Source organism: Gastrolobium bilobum, unplaced genomic scaffold, assembly GCF_033153095.1.
Source record: "Gastrolobium bilobum isolate Gb01-03AN ecotype WA unplaced genomic scaffold, APGP_CSIRO_Gbil_v1 utg1211, whole genome shotgun sequence".
Lineage (NCBI taxonomy): Eukaryota > Viridiplantae > Streptophyta > Magnoliopsida > Fabales > Fabaceae > Gastrolobium > Gastrolobium bilobum.
Genome location: NW_026898913.1, coordinates 599,724 through 612,704, shown reverse-complemented (window position 1 = coordinate 612,704; position 12,981 = coordinate 599,724). Strand labels below are relative to the sequence as shown.

At 32.7% G+C, this 12,981-nt stretch overlaps 2 protein-coding genes across 2 annotated transcripts; both read left to right on the top strand.

Moving 5' to 3' along the window:
• Positions 1-3,847: 3,847 nt before the first annotated feature.
• LOC133285374 (hevamine-A-like) lies at positions 3,848-5,541 on the top strand. The gene is made up of 2 exons (XM_061482583.1): positions 3,848-5,277; positions 5,530-5,541. The coding sequence occupies exons 1-2, from the start codon at positions 4,105-4,107 to the stop codon at positions 5,539-5,541; spliced, it is 1,185 nt and encodes a 394-aa protein (XP_061338567.1). The 5' UTR covers positions 3,848-4,104.
• Positions 5,542-5,724: 183 nt separating this feature from the next.
• Positions 5,725-7,311, top strand: LOC133285373 (cysteine-rich receptor-like protein kinase 10). The gene is made up of 5 exons (XM_061482582.1): positions 5,725-6,044; positions 6,116-6,326; positions 6,417-6,654; positions 6,744-6,894; positions 7,003-7,311. Exons 1-5 carry the CDS (start codon positions 5,856-5,858, stop codon positions 7,309-7,311), a joined length of 1,098 nt encoding a protein of 365 aa, XP_061338566.1. The 5' UTR covers positions 5,725-5,855.
• The last annotated feature ends 5,670 nt before the right edge of the window (positions 7,312-12,981 follow it).

Genomic DNA, 12,981 nt, shown 5'->3' with positions numbered 1-12,981 from the left:
TGACATACATTTTTTATGAAAAAAAAATTCAGGCAAAATTATTGATAGAATCTAAATTCCATCAAAACTTTCAACGAAAATATTTTCATCCAAAATTTTGACGAAGAAACATTTCCATCGAAAAGTTTCGACGTAAAATAATTACGTTAACATTTTTTACGGAAAATATTTTCATCAAAAAATTTCGCAAAAATATTCGACGAAAAATATTTTTTTCAAAATTTTTTACAGAATCTAAATTTGGTCAAAACATTTCCCTAACATATTCATCGAAATTTTTGACGAAAAATATTTCCATCAAAATTTTCAACGAAACACATTTTCACCAAAAAAGTTTGACAGAAAAAGTTTTCATCAAAATTCTTTACAGAATTTAAATTTTATAGAAAGTTTTCGATATAAACTTTTTCGTTAAACTTTTTGGCAAAAAAAAATTTCTGTCAAAATTTTTAATGAAACACATTTCCATCAAAATTTTCAACAGAACACATTTCTGTCAAAAAATTTTGACAGAAAATATTTCCGTAAAAAATTTTGACGAAAAATATTTCGATAAAAGATTTTGACGGAAAAAATATTTTGTCAAAATTATTTACATATTCTAAATTTCGTTGAAAGTTCGAATGAGACATTTCTCTCAAAAATTTTGTCAGAACACATTTCCTTTGAAATTTTGAACGAAAAATATTCCGTCAAAATGTTTGACGAAATTCTTTTTTCGTTTAAAACATTTGATGGGGGGGGGGGAAATCATTTCCGTCAAAACTTTTGACGAAAACTAAATTTCGTTGAAAATTTTGGTAGAAAATTTATTTTTGTGAAATTTTTTGTGAGAGAAAAAATTTCGTTGCTTTTCTACGAAAATTATTGTGACGAAAAAATAATTGTGACGAAATTTTTGACATTAGCAACGTAAAAATTTCGTCAAAAATATGATCTTTTTTAGTATTGTAAAAAGTACATAAATAATTTTGTTAGAAATTTTAAATTTTGTTTAATTTGTAAAATATAATAATTATATTTATTTTAAAAATGAGGTAAAGTGGTAAAAATATCTTATTAACCCTCTATTTTTATCCCTTACCATTTTTTTGACTCCCAAATAAGGGAAGAGAATACCTTTCAAGTTTCTTCTCCTCCTTCCCCTTCCTCCTCCTTGGATCCCCTTCCCTTCCCTTCCCTTCCCTTCCCCTCCAACCTCTCAAAAGAAGCCTTCGAGAATAGAAGACTCCAGACATTGATCACAACGGACAACATCCCCTATAGATTCTTGTACGTTTTCAAAGTACTATACTCTATTCAATAAAAACATGTCACATGGAATGCGTAACAAATCAAATATATAATATCATTTAATATATTTTAAATCAAATATAAGTTCGGAATATATTATAATGTTAGCTAAATTATATATATATATATATATATATATATATATATATATATATATATATATATATCACAAAAAAAACCTAAACAAACATATTGAATGGAATTTGAATATTTGATTGGTTATATGACTTATTATAGACTGTTATATCTATTAAATATAAATTATATTATATATATTAAAAATATTATTTAATATCAAAACGTGTCAAAATATGCTATTTTTATTATTAACGTGTCGGCGTGTCGTGTCCCGTGTCAGTGTCCGTGCATCATAGTCCATACATTTGAAAAGAGAGAGAGAGCTAGGCACACATCAGCACGAGGGAGTGTATTCTTCATGCAATAGGAGAACTCACACATAAATTTAGGAATTAATATTTCTCATGTTATAAAAGATAATTTTATCTTTATGTGTGAAGTTCATATTTTTTTTTTCTCTTCTCTTGACATAGGTCCCACACTTTTATGTGTGTGTAAAAAATAAAATTATCTCATATAACATAAGAAATATTAATCCTATATATATATATATAGGATCCTTTGACACGAGTGTCAAATTTAAAGTTTGACACCTCATCTGAGAGTCGTTAGATAAAAAAAGATTAACGACTCTGATTTGTAAGCATGTGACACCGTTAATCTTTTTTTATCTAACGGACTCTCAGAGGAGGTGTCAAACTTTAAATTTGACACCGGTGTCAAAAGATCCACCCAATATATATATACGTGTGTGTGTGTGTGTGTGTGAGAGAGAGAAAAATATTTCTCAATTAGCTTGGGATATATTTATCTTCGTCCATCCCAAAACTACATCATTTTGTTTATTTATTTTCTTATTAATTGATTCACCTTTGAATGGATATGTCCCTTTTTCTCTCTTTCTTTATCATCATTGATCTATCTCTGTACGATTATGGTTTAGTAGCCGGAGATAAAATTATCTCAAGCAGCTTGAGAAACGATAAGCCATATATATTGGGACAACCGGCAATTTGAGATAAATTTATCTCCGGCCACTCCAAAATTATGTCGTTTTGTTTCTTTATTTCCTTATATTAATTGATTCACCTTCGAGTGGTTATGATTCTCTTTTTCTCTCTCTTCCTTTATCATCATTGATCTATCTTTGTGCAGTTATGATTTAGTAGCTGAAGATAAAATTATCTCAAGCAACTCGAGAAACGATAAGCCCATATATATCCCAAGAAGGTAGGAGGCGATGGAGATGAAGATGGTGGTGACAATGGTGGACCCAGAAAAAAAATTATGTCTGCAGACTTAGGGTGGGGCCCCCGAAGATTTTTTTTAAAAGAAATTTTAAATGTATTAAAAAATATATAAACAAGAAAAGAAAAGAATTATAGGGGTTGGTTGGGTTGAGTCCATGTTAGTTAAAATTCTGATTTAAATATGTGATTTTATGATTTTACAAATTTTTTTAATCAAAATGATTTCATCAAAATTCCAAACACTTTTACGATTTTATGATTTTTTACGATGTTTTTTATGTTAAGATTTTACATTTTATGATTTTTTATCCTCTTTCCGATTTTAGGTAAGATCTCGATTTTAACTACCATGGTTGGGCCTATGTTTATTTTTTTCTTTTCAATCTTCCTAAATCTCCCATCCTGTGAAAAAAAAAAATTCTCAAGCTTGTGTCTGCAAGTGCAGACAGCGGCAACTGTGTGGAAGCAACTGATTTCTGTCTACTTGTCTAGCACTTGAGAGAACATAATGTCACTTTTGTCTTTTATCTTTTATTGTATATATTTAGGGTTTTATAAGAGTTATGTTGTAGGAAAAGTGATTGTGTAATGTTATAGAGATTCGTTTTGCATGCCATAGTTTTTTTTTTTTTTGCTTCAAAAAGTGTGGGTTCACAAAATGTTGTGTGTATAGGAAACTTTCTTGTGTCATGTGAAATGATAAATGCAAATTCCATATATTTAATGGAAAATATGTTTCTCATATTGGAATAAATTATCTCATGTAACATAGAAAAAAAATAAGACTAACTTTTTTCTTTTTCTCTTCTATTTAATAGATCTAACTCATTTTTCTGTGTGTTACATTGTCTCGTGCTAAGAAACATATTTCCCATGTTTAATTTTCGTAACAAACAATAGTTATGATTGTTCCAATAATTTGTAATTTAGCCTTTGGAATTTCTCCTTATTTATCTCTTTCTTTTCGCTTGTATTCTACTCATCAGCAGGCTCACCTTGCTCCATAACAAAATCATTGCAATTTTCATCAAATTGTTGTATATTTTATTTTTAGTTTAGTTTCATCAAAATCATCGTATTTAATGGCATCCCAAAAATTGAAACAAAGTTGCCAATAAAAGTGGAAAAGTTAACCTAGGAATACATTACAACGTAGGGTGACTTTGACTTGCCAACTAATACATCTCGCTTTTTATGCAACAAGCAAAACTTGTCATTGATGATTTGGTAGCTTGAAAATCTTTTACAATAGTGAAGCAGAGTCCATAGTATTATACTCAAGCGAAGCTTGCACACAAGATCAATGCCGGAAACTTAGTACAGCGCGAAATGAACAAAGATGGCACATGAAAACAGATTCTGAGACTGGGATTCAACCTACGTTTCGAACGAAAATGAAACATATTTCAGTTGAAATTCCACACCACACACTGATGAGTCTGATTTCTTTGGTTTGAATACGCATGGTCAACCATATCGAAGGATGCCCCGAATTTTCCTATTGCTATTCCTCTTCCTCCTACTCCTACTTGAGCCCTCTGAAGCCAACGACGACGTTGCCATTTACTGGGGTCAAAACGAAGATGAGGGAAGCCTAACTAAAACATGTGAAACAGGAATATACTCATATGTAATCATAGCCTTCCTTCCCACCTTCGGATATGGCCAACCCTCTCATATCAATCTCGCTGGTCATTGTAACTCTTTTACTAATGGGTGCACTAAATTTGGAAGAGATATTAAGAATTGCCAGAAGCAAGGGATCAAGGTGATGCTCTCCATCGGAGGGGCAGAAGGTAGCTATAATCTAAATTCCTCAGCTGATGCTAAAAATGTCTCAGATTATTTGTGGGACAATTTCCTGGGTGGCTCCTCGTCATCACGCCCATTTGGCGATGCAATATTAGATGGCATTGATTTCGACATAGAACAATATGTACCACACGTGGAAGACCTTGCACGTTACCTTAAGTCACACAAAAAAGTGTACTTGTCTGCAGCACCTCAGTGCTTATTTCCTGATGCACAGTTGGGTACGGCCCTTGATACTGGCCTTTTTGACTATGTTTGGGTACTATTCTACAACAATCCTGCATGCGATTATACACACAGAAATTTCACTAACTTCGTGCATACTTGGAAAAAATGGACGACATCATTAAAAGTGGGGAAAATATTTCTGGGGTTACCAGCAGATTCAGCATCAGCTACAAGTGGTTATGTTCCAGCAGATGTATTAATATCCACGATATTACCAGCAGTAAAGGAGTCACCAAATTATGGAGGTGTGATGTTGTGGTCAAGGTTCTCCGATAAAAATAGTGGCTACAGTACCAACATTCAAGTAAGTCCTCTTTGCACACAGCAAAGCCTTCCCAAATGCAGAAGCCGCTACAGTGGCTTCGTGGAACGTTTAGGTCACATGTCCACGGATGGTATCAAAGTTTATGATGGCGTGAGCATTGATACACAGTGCTGTGAGATCATTTGTAGGAACAACTGTTCCTGTGAAGCGTATGCCCCAACAAATCACATTAGCAATACCGGTTGCCGGATATGGGGCGAAGGATCGAAATTCATTAAAGCTTCTGGGGCAAAAGCACGGACAATCCACGTTATTAAATTCAAAGGTATGGCCAGATTCCCAACCCGTAAGGTTGTTATTTTGTTTTACCAGTTTTCTTCAAAATTTTATATATTTTTTATTAAAGAAAAGGTTGCTTTTCCTTCAACATTTTTACAGCTCTAAGATTTCCAATTAGAAAAATAAAAAATAAAAGGGTTCAGATTGACTGAATATAGTTGATCATGAATAAGAAGTAATCACAATAAATAACAAATACAGGTTACTCATAACTGGCTCCAAATCAATTGGTTATATCTCTTGATACTTTGGATGTATTTTCAGGTACCTGGCTAGGATATAATTAAGAAGTCATTAGTCATAAACCCTCTAACCCTCCGTCTAAGATTGTTTCAGCAACCTTTTCAGAGTTGAAAATAATATTCCTGTGAGTTGCAGTAAACAGGTGGTGGATATTGCTCATCATTGGGGTGGTAGCAGCCCTTGCAATAACTGTGATCTTCTATTTAGGCCGTGACTTTGGGAGAAAATATAAAGAAAAAGGTAACTACCACATTATAAATTTTAAAAACGGTTTTTTATGAGTTTAAGCCTTTAAGGTCTTTTATAACTTATATTTTCATGTCACACAACTAGTGAATAGACAAAAGATGCAGAAGCTATTAGATGAGATTCGAGGTAATGCGATGACGGTGTACGGCAAAGCAAGAAAAAGTAAGGAAAAGGAAAACACAAGCTACGAGGTGGAAGTATTCACTTTCAAAAGCATAACTGCAGCCACAAACAATTTCTCAGCCGCTAATAAGCTAGGAGAGGGTGGTTTCGGTCCTGTTTATAAGGTAGTATCTGCGATTCTGCATACTTAAATTTGAAACCATCTGGATAGGAATTGATATAATAACACTTTCAGGGAATACTAAGTGATAGGCAAGAGGTAGCAATAAAGCGACTTTCTAAAAGTTCGGGACAAGGGCTAATAGAGTTTAAGAATGAAGCCAAACTCATGGCCAAACTCCAGCACACTAATCTTGTAAAGCTTTTAGGCTTCTGCATCCAGAATGATGAAAGAATATTAGTCTATGAGTACATGCCAAACAAGAGCTTAGACTTCTACCTGTTTGGTAGGCTGTCTTTTATCTTAACAAATTAAGAATCTGGCCAATGTTAGCATATAGCATAACATATTAATAAGCATCCTTACTTCAGAACAGATTCAACTAGAAAGAATTTGTTAGACTGGAAAAAACGCTTGAACATCATTGGAGGCATTGCTCAAGGACTTCTTTATCTTCACAAGTATTCAAGACTAAGGGTGATACATCGGGACCTGAAAGCGAGCAATATATTACTTGATGAAGAGATGAATCCTAAAATATCTGACTTTGGCATAGCTCGAATATTTGGAAAAAGTGTATCAGAAGAAAACACAAATAGAGTTGTTGGTACATAGTAAGTTTATAAATGATTATGCATTTTCAACATCTTCTGTCTTCTATTTATCTCCAAGCAAACATTCTTTCAAGTTGCTATCTTTGCAGCGGTTACATGGCTCCAGAGTATGCAATATATGGTGTAGTGTCTATTAAGACAGATGTGTTTAGCTTTGGTGTACTGCTATTAGAGATTCTTAGTGGCAAGAAGAATCGTTGTCACTATCATTCAGATTGCCAACTCAACTTCATAGGATATGTAAGTTTCCCAAGTGGCTAGTTCCTAAAATTTATACTTATCATTATCGATGGATAAGAATTTTATTCCTTTTTTTTTGTGTGTGTGTGGATGGTGGGACTCTTGTAGGCATGGCAGCTCTGGAATGAAGGTAGAGCTCTCGAGCTAGTAGACCCAGCATTAAATGAATTAAGTACACACAATGAAGTTTTGAGATGTATTCATATCGGCCTCTTGTGTGTACAAGTTCAAGCAACAGACAGACCTACCATGTCAGATATTGTTTCTTTTCTATCAAATGATACAATACAACTTCCCCAACCAAAGCAGTCAGCATTCTTCATCAATGTGGTTGTGGAAGAGTCAGAACTTCCTTACAGCAAGCAAGAACATCATTCCTTAAATGATGTAACAAATACTAGTATTTATGGAAGATAATTTTACCATTGTGTACCCAACTGGGAGAGCTGCATTTATGAACACAGACTTCCACTTTAAATTCTAAAGAGCAATAAATTATCAATTTCTGATTTCTACTTGTTAAGATTTAGGGAAAATTAATTAATAAGCTTCCTCATTACCCGGCTGAAGTTCTAGCAAAACTCGGAGGATGGATTTTGAAAATTGATGATGCTCTCAAATCAGAGCAAAACCACATGTTGGTTTTGTGCCATATTTTCTTCCAGAGAAACTAAAAAAGCAATGAAGAGACTTTTACAGATTGACGATGCATCTATGCCATCATCGTACAAGGATCATTATTTTCACTGCACGTGGATTGGACTGGTCCAAATCATTTGACAGTTCCGAATAATTAAAGATACCTAGAATGTTTTAATTAGAACAGCTGTACCTAAATATAGATCGAAATCGAATAGGTTGTAAGTTGAATTCTCATTTTGACGTTATGCGTTAGCATTGACAGGCACACACACATAACAGATCAAAAGGCAGGAATAGAAAAAAAAAATTAAAAAAAATTAAAAAAGAAAAACATTCAACAGATCAGAGATGGTGCAAAGCAGGAATGAGAAGAAGAGAAAAGAACAAATACCGGTGATTAAGGAGAGCACGGCAGCATGAGATGTGAGCAGAACCAGAAACGAATGCATTGAACAATGAAGTCACCAAATGAATTGAAGTATTGAACAATGAATCATGAGTTGCCATAAAGAAGGAAATAGAAGGAAGCTTTGGTCATTAGCCGCTTAGGATTATTAGACAAATCTCGTAGGCTTTTTGACCACTATAGCCTTTTTTTTAATAATTAATTACCAAATTGACTCTATTTATAAACTATTTCAAAAATTTAACCTCTTCAGAAAACATAACACCAATCTGCCCCTGTTTGACCGTTGACCATGAAGCCTACCCGGGTACACCCCTACCTACCCGGGTATATTTTGAAATTTTTTACCTACCCGGGTACACTCCTCCCTACCCGGGTATATTTCTTGAATCTGAATTTTTTTTGAATTATGTACCCGGGTAAATAATCATAACCTGTTGAATGGTAAAGTACAACACAGATGCTTTATTGCATTCAGTTTCCGGGTTAATTTCTTTTTGCAATTTCTTAAACATCAGATCTACACTCTACAGGTGGAAGAGGAAAGCTTGTGGCGTAACCCTTGATCCACGAAATCGGTGATGGGTTGGCGAAGTGGTGAACGAGTGTTCGGGCATGGTTAGGTTCTTGAAGGGAGAGAGGGAACAAGTAAAGAGCACATCTTTGGTGTTTCTTATAGAGCGTTATATCCAAAATGCCAATCTCACAGATGACTAATTATAGTAAAATAGATAGGTTACTAATAGATAGGTTAATGACCAAATTTCTTCAGGGGACACTATGAGTAGGGGTGTTAACAATTGACTCGTTTATATTTACATGCTGCATTCTACTGATATACATATAATTGTTTGAATAGCTTCCTGGACAATCTCGGAACACAGCGAGTCCAACAAGCTTCAAAGTGAGAAACCAACATGTATAGTTCTGCACCACATAGATGGAATACAAAGTAATATCTGTATTCTCAAAATTTACCCGGGTACACCCCTCTCTACCCGGGTAAATAATTCAAGCAATTTCTCAGGTGCGAAGAACAATACCCGGGTACACTCCTCCCTACCCGGGTAGACAAAAATTTTCAAAAAATACCCGGGTAGAGAGGGGTGTACCCGGGTAGGCTTGGTGGTCAACGGTCAAACAGGGGCAAATTGGTGTTATGTTTTTTGAGGGGGTTAAATTTTTGAAATAGTTTAAAATCAAGGTCAAATCGGTAATTAATTAATAATAAAGGGTTATAAGGGTAAAAAAGCCAATCTCGTAAGACAAAGTAATCCATACACATATGCTTTATTACTCCGCATCCGTCCCCAAAACAAAAAATGAAACAAATTAAATTATTTCACTCATACGTAGTAACCCAAAAAACAAGAAACCCAGTGATGCTTTTTGCCGTCTTGAAGTATGTCGACCAAGCGTATTTTTACGGAATTAAAAATTAATTATGAATATATTCTTTTAAGATATATGTCAAGGAATTAAAAAATTATTTATTAGTTTTATTAAATTATCTCAATATTTTAAAAAATATTAACTGATTTTTTAAAATATTGAAATATTAAATACTTTATGTTTTATTTGTTAATATATGCCTTAATTTTCAAAAGTACTTATTAACCGAATCCAACCATTTTTTTAATAATGTGAGTTGCTAGTTAAGAAAACTAAAACAACAAATTTTAAAATAATAAATACTTATATATTTTAAATTTATAACATTTAATTCAATATTTTATATTTAAAATATTAAATACTTTTAACAAGTAATCCTTAAAGATATTAATATAAAACCCATCTTAATTTGTTGGGTTGAATTGTTCTATTATATGATACTATAGCTCGTGATCACTTGGTTAGGAATTTGAATTTTATGGGATTGTACATTATTCATGCTATTGAATGTAACAGTATATTCATCTCAAATTTCTCAATATTTTCTGATCAAAGTTACGCTTGTTGATATGATTAAATAAACAAACACTTCAAAGACAATCACTAGATGGGCAAGAAATAGCAATAAAGACACTTTCTAGAAGCTCAAAGCAAGGGCTAATTAGGGATGATGATTTTCATTACGATCCAAACATGACATGAATTTTTCGTATTCATGTTCATGTAGGCGAAAAAGCAATCGAATTAAAAAATGTGTCGTGTTTATGTAAGTGTCTGTTTATATTTTTTTTTTTAAGTTGGAAGCTACTTACAAACATAAGTTAGGTCAAACAGATTTTGGGAAAAATTCTTATAATGAAAAGCTCTTTTTTTATAATAAAGAAAAAACTGAAAACTAAAAGCTTCTAGGAGGAGTTTTTTTTTAGCTCTTATCTGTTTTTCTTTAATTGTATGCCTTTTTTAAAATGAAGAGTTATAAAAATAGAGAGAGATAATTTTCTTGAAATATGTGTTTTTAAGTAACTTTTAAGCTAAAACTTTTATGTGATTACCAAACAAGTTTTAGCCTTTTTTTAAATTCTTTTTTTAACTTTAGCTTATAAGTAGTTTCTAGCTTAAAAAAGAAGAGAATCCAAACAGGCTCTAAGTGTATTCTTGTGAGTGTATTGTTTGTGTCGATCAATTTAAATGAAGTAATTATATAATAATACTTTTATCTTCACTCACCCAACTTTTATTTATTAATTAATGGTTATTTAAGTAATTTTTATTTAAAAATAAAATTAACACATGGGGCAGGATCCTTTGACACCGGTGTCAAATTTAAAGTTTGACACCGGTGTCAAATTTAAAGTTTGACACCTTATTTGAGAGCCGTTAGATCAAAGAAGATCAATGGTGTCACATGCTTACAAATCAGAGTCGTTGATCTTTTTTTATCTAATGGCTCTTATATGAGGTGTCAAACTTTAAATTTGACACCGGTGTCAAAGGATCCTGCCCCTTAACACATTATTTGTCATATCAACCCGTGTGATATACAGATATAAGGTGTTGATCTATAAATATGGGTCTGTTTAATTTGCTTAAAAACATAGCACTAAACAGGGCAAAACTAAAGGTGAAGTACTCGATACATATATTGCACTGATATAGATACGAGACACGGCATGATACGATATTCTAACACGTTAATTTTAAAAAAATATTAGATTTGGACACGTTAGGTGTTGCGAAATCGGCAAGCATACCGTTCGTTTCAAGTAATAAAAGTGATAAGTAAAGATCGTTCCCTCGAGGATTAATGCACCAAGTATTAATTCAACTATTCCCCTTAAGTTGGAAAAGAAAATTTGTTTGTATTGTGAAAGTAACTGATTTTGGGATTTTTAAAAAAACAGAATTTTAAAAACAAGAATATTAAAAATCATGCAAGAATTAATCAAGAATGGAAAGAAAATATGAATTTGATTAAAATTTGTAAAAAGACTGTAGCCAGGATGCACTTCACCTCTGATCCTCCCTTATATTCCTATATTGTATTTTATAATTAACTAATTGGTTTGCTCAGACATCTTAGGTATTCCAACAGTTGTTGATCAGTCATCTTAGGGCAAGAAGCCTGTGCAGAGTGGCTAGAATTGGAGCTAGATTATGTGTTTTGAGTTTTGTGTGTATATTGTATATACTTATTTTGAGGCATGTGTAATATCCATACAAGTTGATAGTTATTATCATTTTGAAAGGCATATTTAGCCTTTATTTTGAGTATTTGTTATGAAGTTATGAATTTTAGCATGTATTTATGTATTGGCTCTAAACCATAGTTCTGCATACGAGGTATTTCATATATGTGTGTTTATCTGCTATAAGTTTAAGATTCGCAGGTTTAATTGTGTTCAGGACTGGTACTGAGCCAGATTTTGTGTGAATTCATGGATGAATTCTAAGTATGACAATGTTGATTTATGTTTTGTCTGGATTTTTCTGTATTATTGGATTTTTGATTTATCCGTATTATAGCCTTTATATTGTCCGTAGGTTTCTGTTCAGAATGGTCCATGTGATCATATTTGGATGGAATATATCTGTCAAGTATAAGTATAGATAGAATAGAAATAGGTAGACTATTCAAGAAATTTGTACAAGTACAGGACTATACATATACAATAATTATGTGTAGCAATGCGGGGAATGATAGCAAATATGTTAATTCATTAAGATAACGTAATCAAAGTAGTATTTGGATAAAAGAAAAAGTTTATCTGTTTTTTTACAATAATTAAAGGTAATACTTATGTTAAGTCTTCTGATTAATTCATATTTTGTACACGCTATTATACCATATGTATATTAACTAATCAGCTGCAGACGGGGTGTTACAGCATACATGGCATTTTCATTGACTTTTGACTTAAAATAGTCCTATTAATGGGTATTTCTCCAACTTTGACCTAACTAAATTTTTATTTTTCTAATTATAGTTAAATTATTATGACATCATTTTTATATCTAATATCCTTTAATTTATCAACTTAATAATTTACATAATAGTACTTTTTGTACCTACATGACTTATTTGGCATAATTGAACTTCCATAATAATTATCATATAATTATCTCATAATCCATGTTTAATTTCATGGTTAATCAAATTAATTGTAGTGATTCTAGAACCTCGGTGTAGTGCTCAAAAAGCTTCTGACATTATCCGAAAATCTGGGTTTAAGCATGCTTTTGTTCAAGAGGCAGAAGGTTACTCAGGGGGTATTTGGATCCTCTGGAATGATGAGACTGGTCTCGTTGAAATTGTTAATCACACGAACCAGTTTGTTCATTTTAAAGTTCAGAATTTTCATGTTCCTTCCTTTTCTTGCACGACAGTTTATGCGAGTCCTAGGGAAGAAAATAGAAAGGAGCTATGGGATGATCTGCTAAACATTAGTCTCCATTGTAATGGGCCGTGGTTGGTGGCTGGGGATTTTAATGAAATAGAAAATCATGATGAGAAGAAAGATGGCTGTAGAGTTAACTTAAACAGATGTTCCAATTTTGCAAATGTTCTTCATAATTGCAAGCTGCTGGATCTTGGAGGATCAGGTCCTTGGTTTACATGGAAGGGTCCAAAGTTTCTTCATCTTGATTGT

Excerpts from the sequence above, each read along its gene's own strand:
- LOC133285374 (XM_061482583.1), top strand. The coding sequence starts at position 4,105 with ATGCCCCGAATTTTCCTATTGCTATTCCTCTTCCTCCTACTCCTACTT.
- LOC133285373 (XM_061482582.1), top strand. The coding sequence starts at position 5,856 with ATGCAGAAGCTATTAGATGAGATTCGAGGTAATGCGATGACGGTGTAC. Across the intron at positions 6,655-6,743 it reads AATAGAGTTGTTGGTACATA|CGGTTACATGGCTCCAGAGT; the intron begins GTAAGTTTATAA and ends CTATCTTTGCAG. Across the intron at positions 6,895-7,002 it reads AACTCAACTTCATAGGATAT|GCATGGCAGCTCTGGAATGA; the intron begins GTAAGTTTCCCA and ends GGACTCTTGTAG.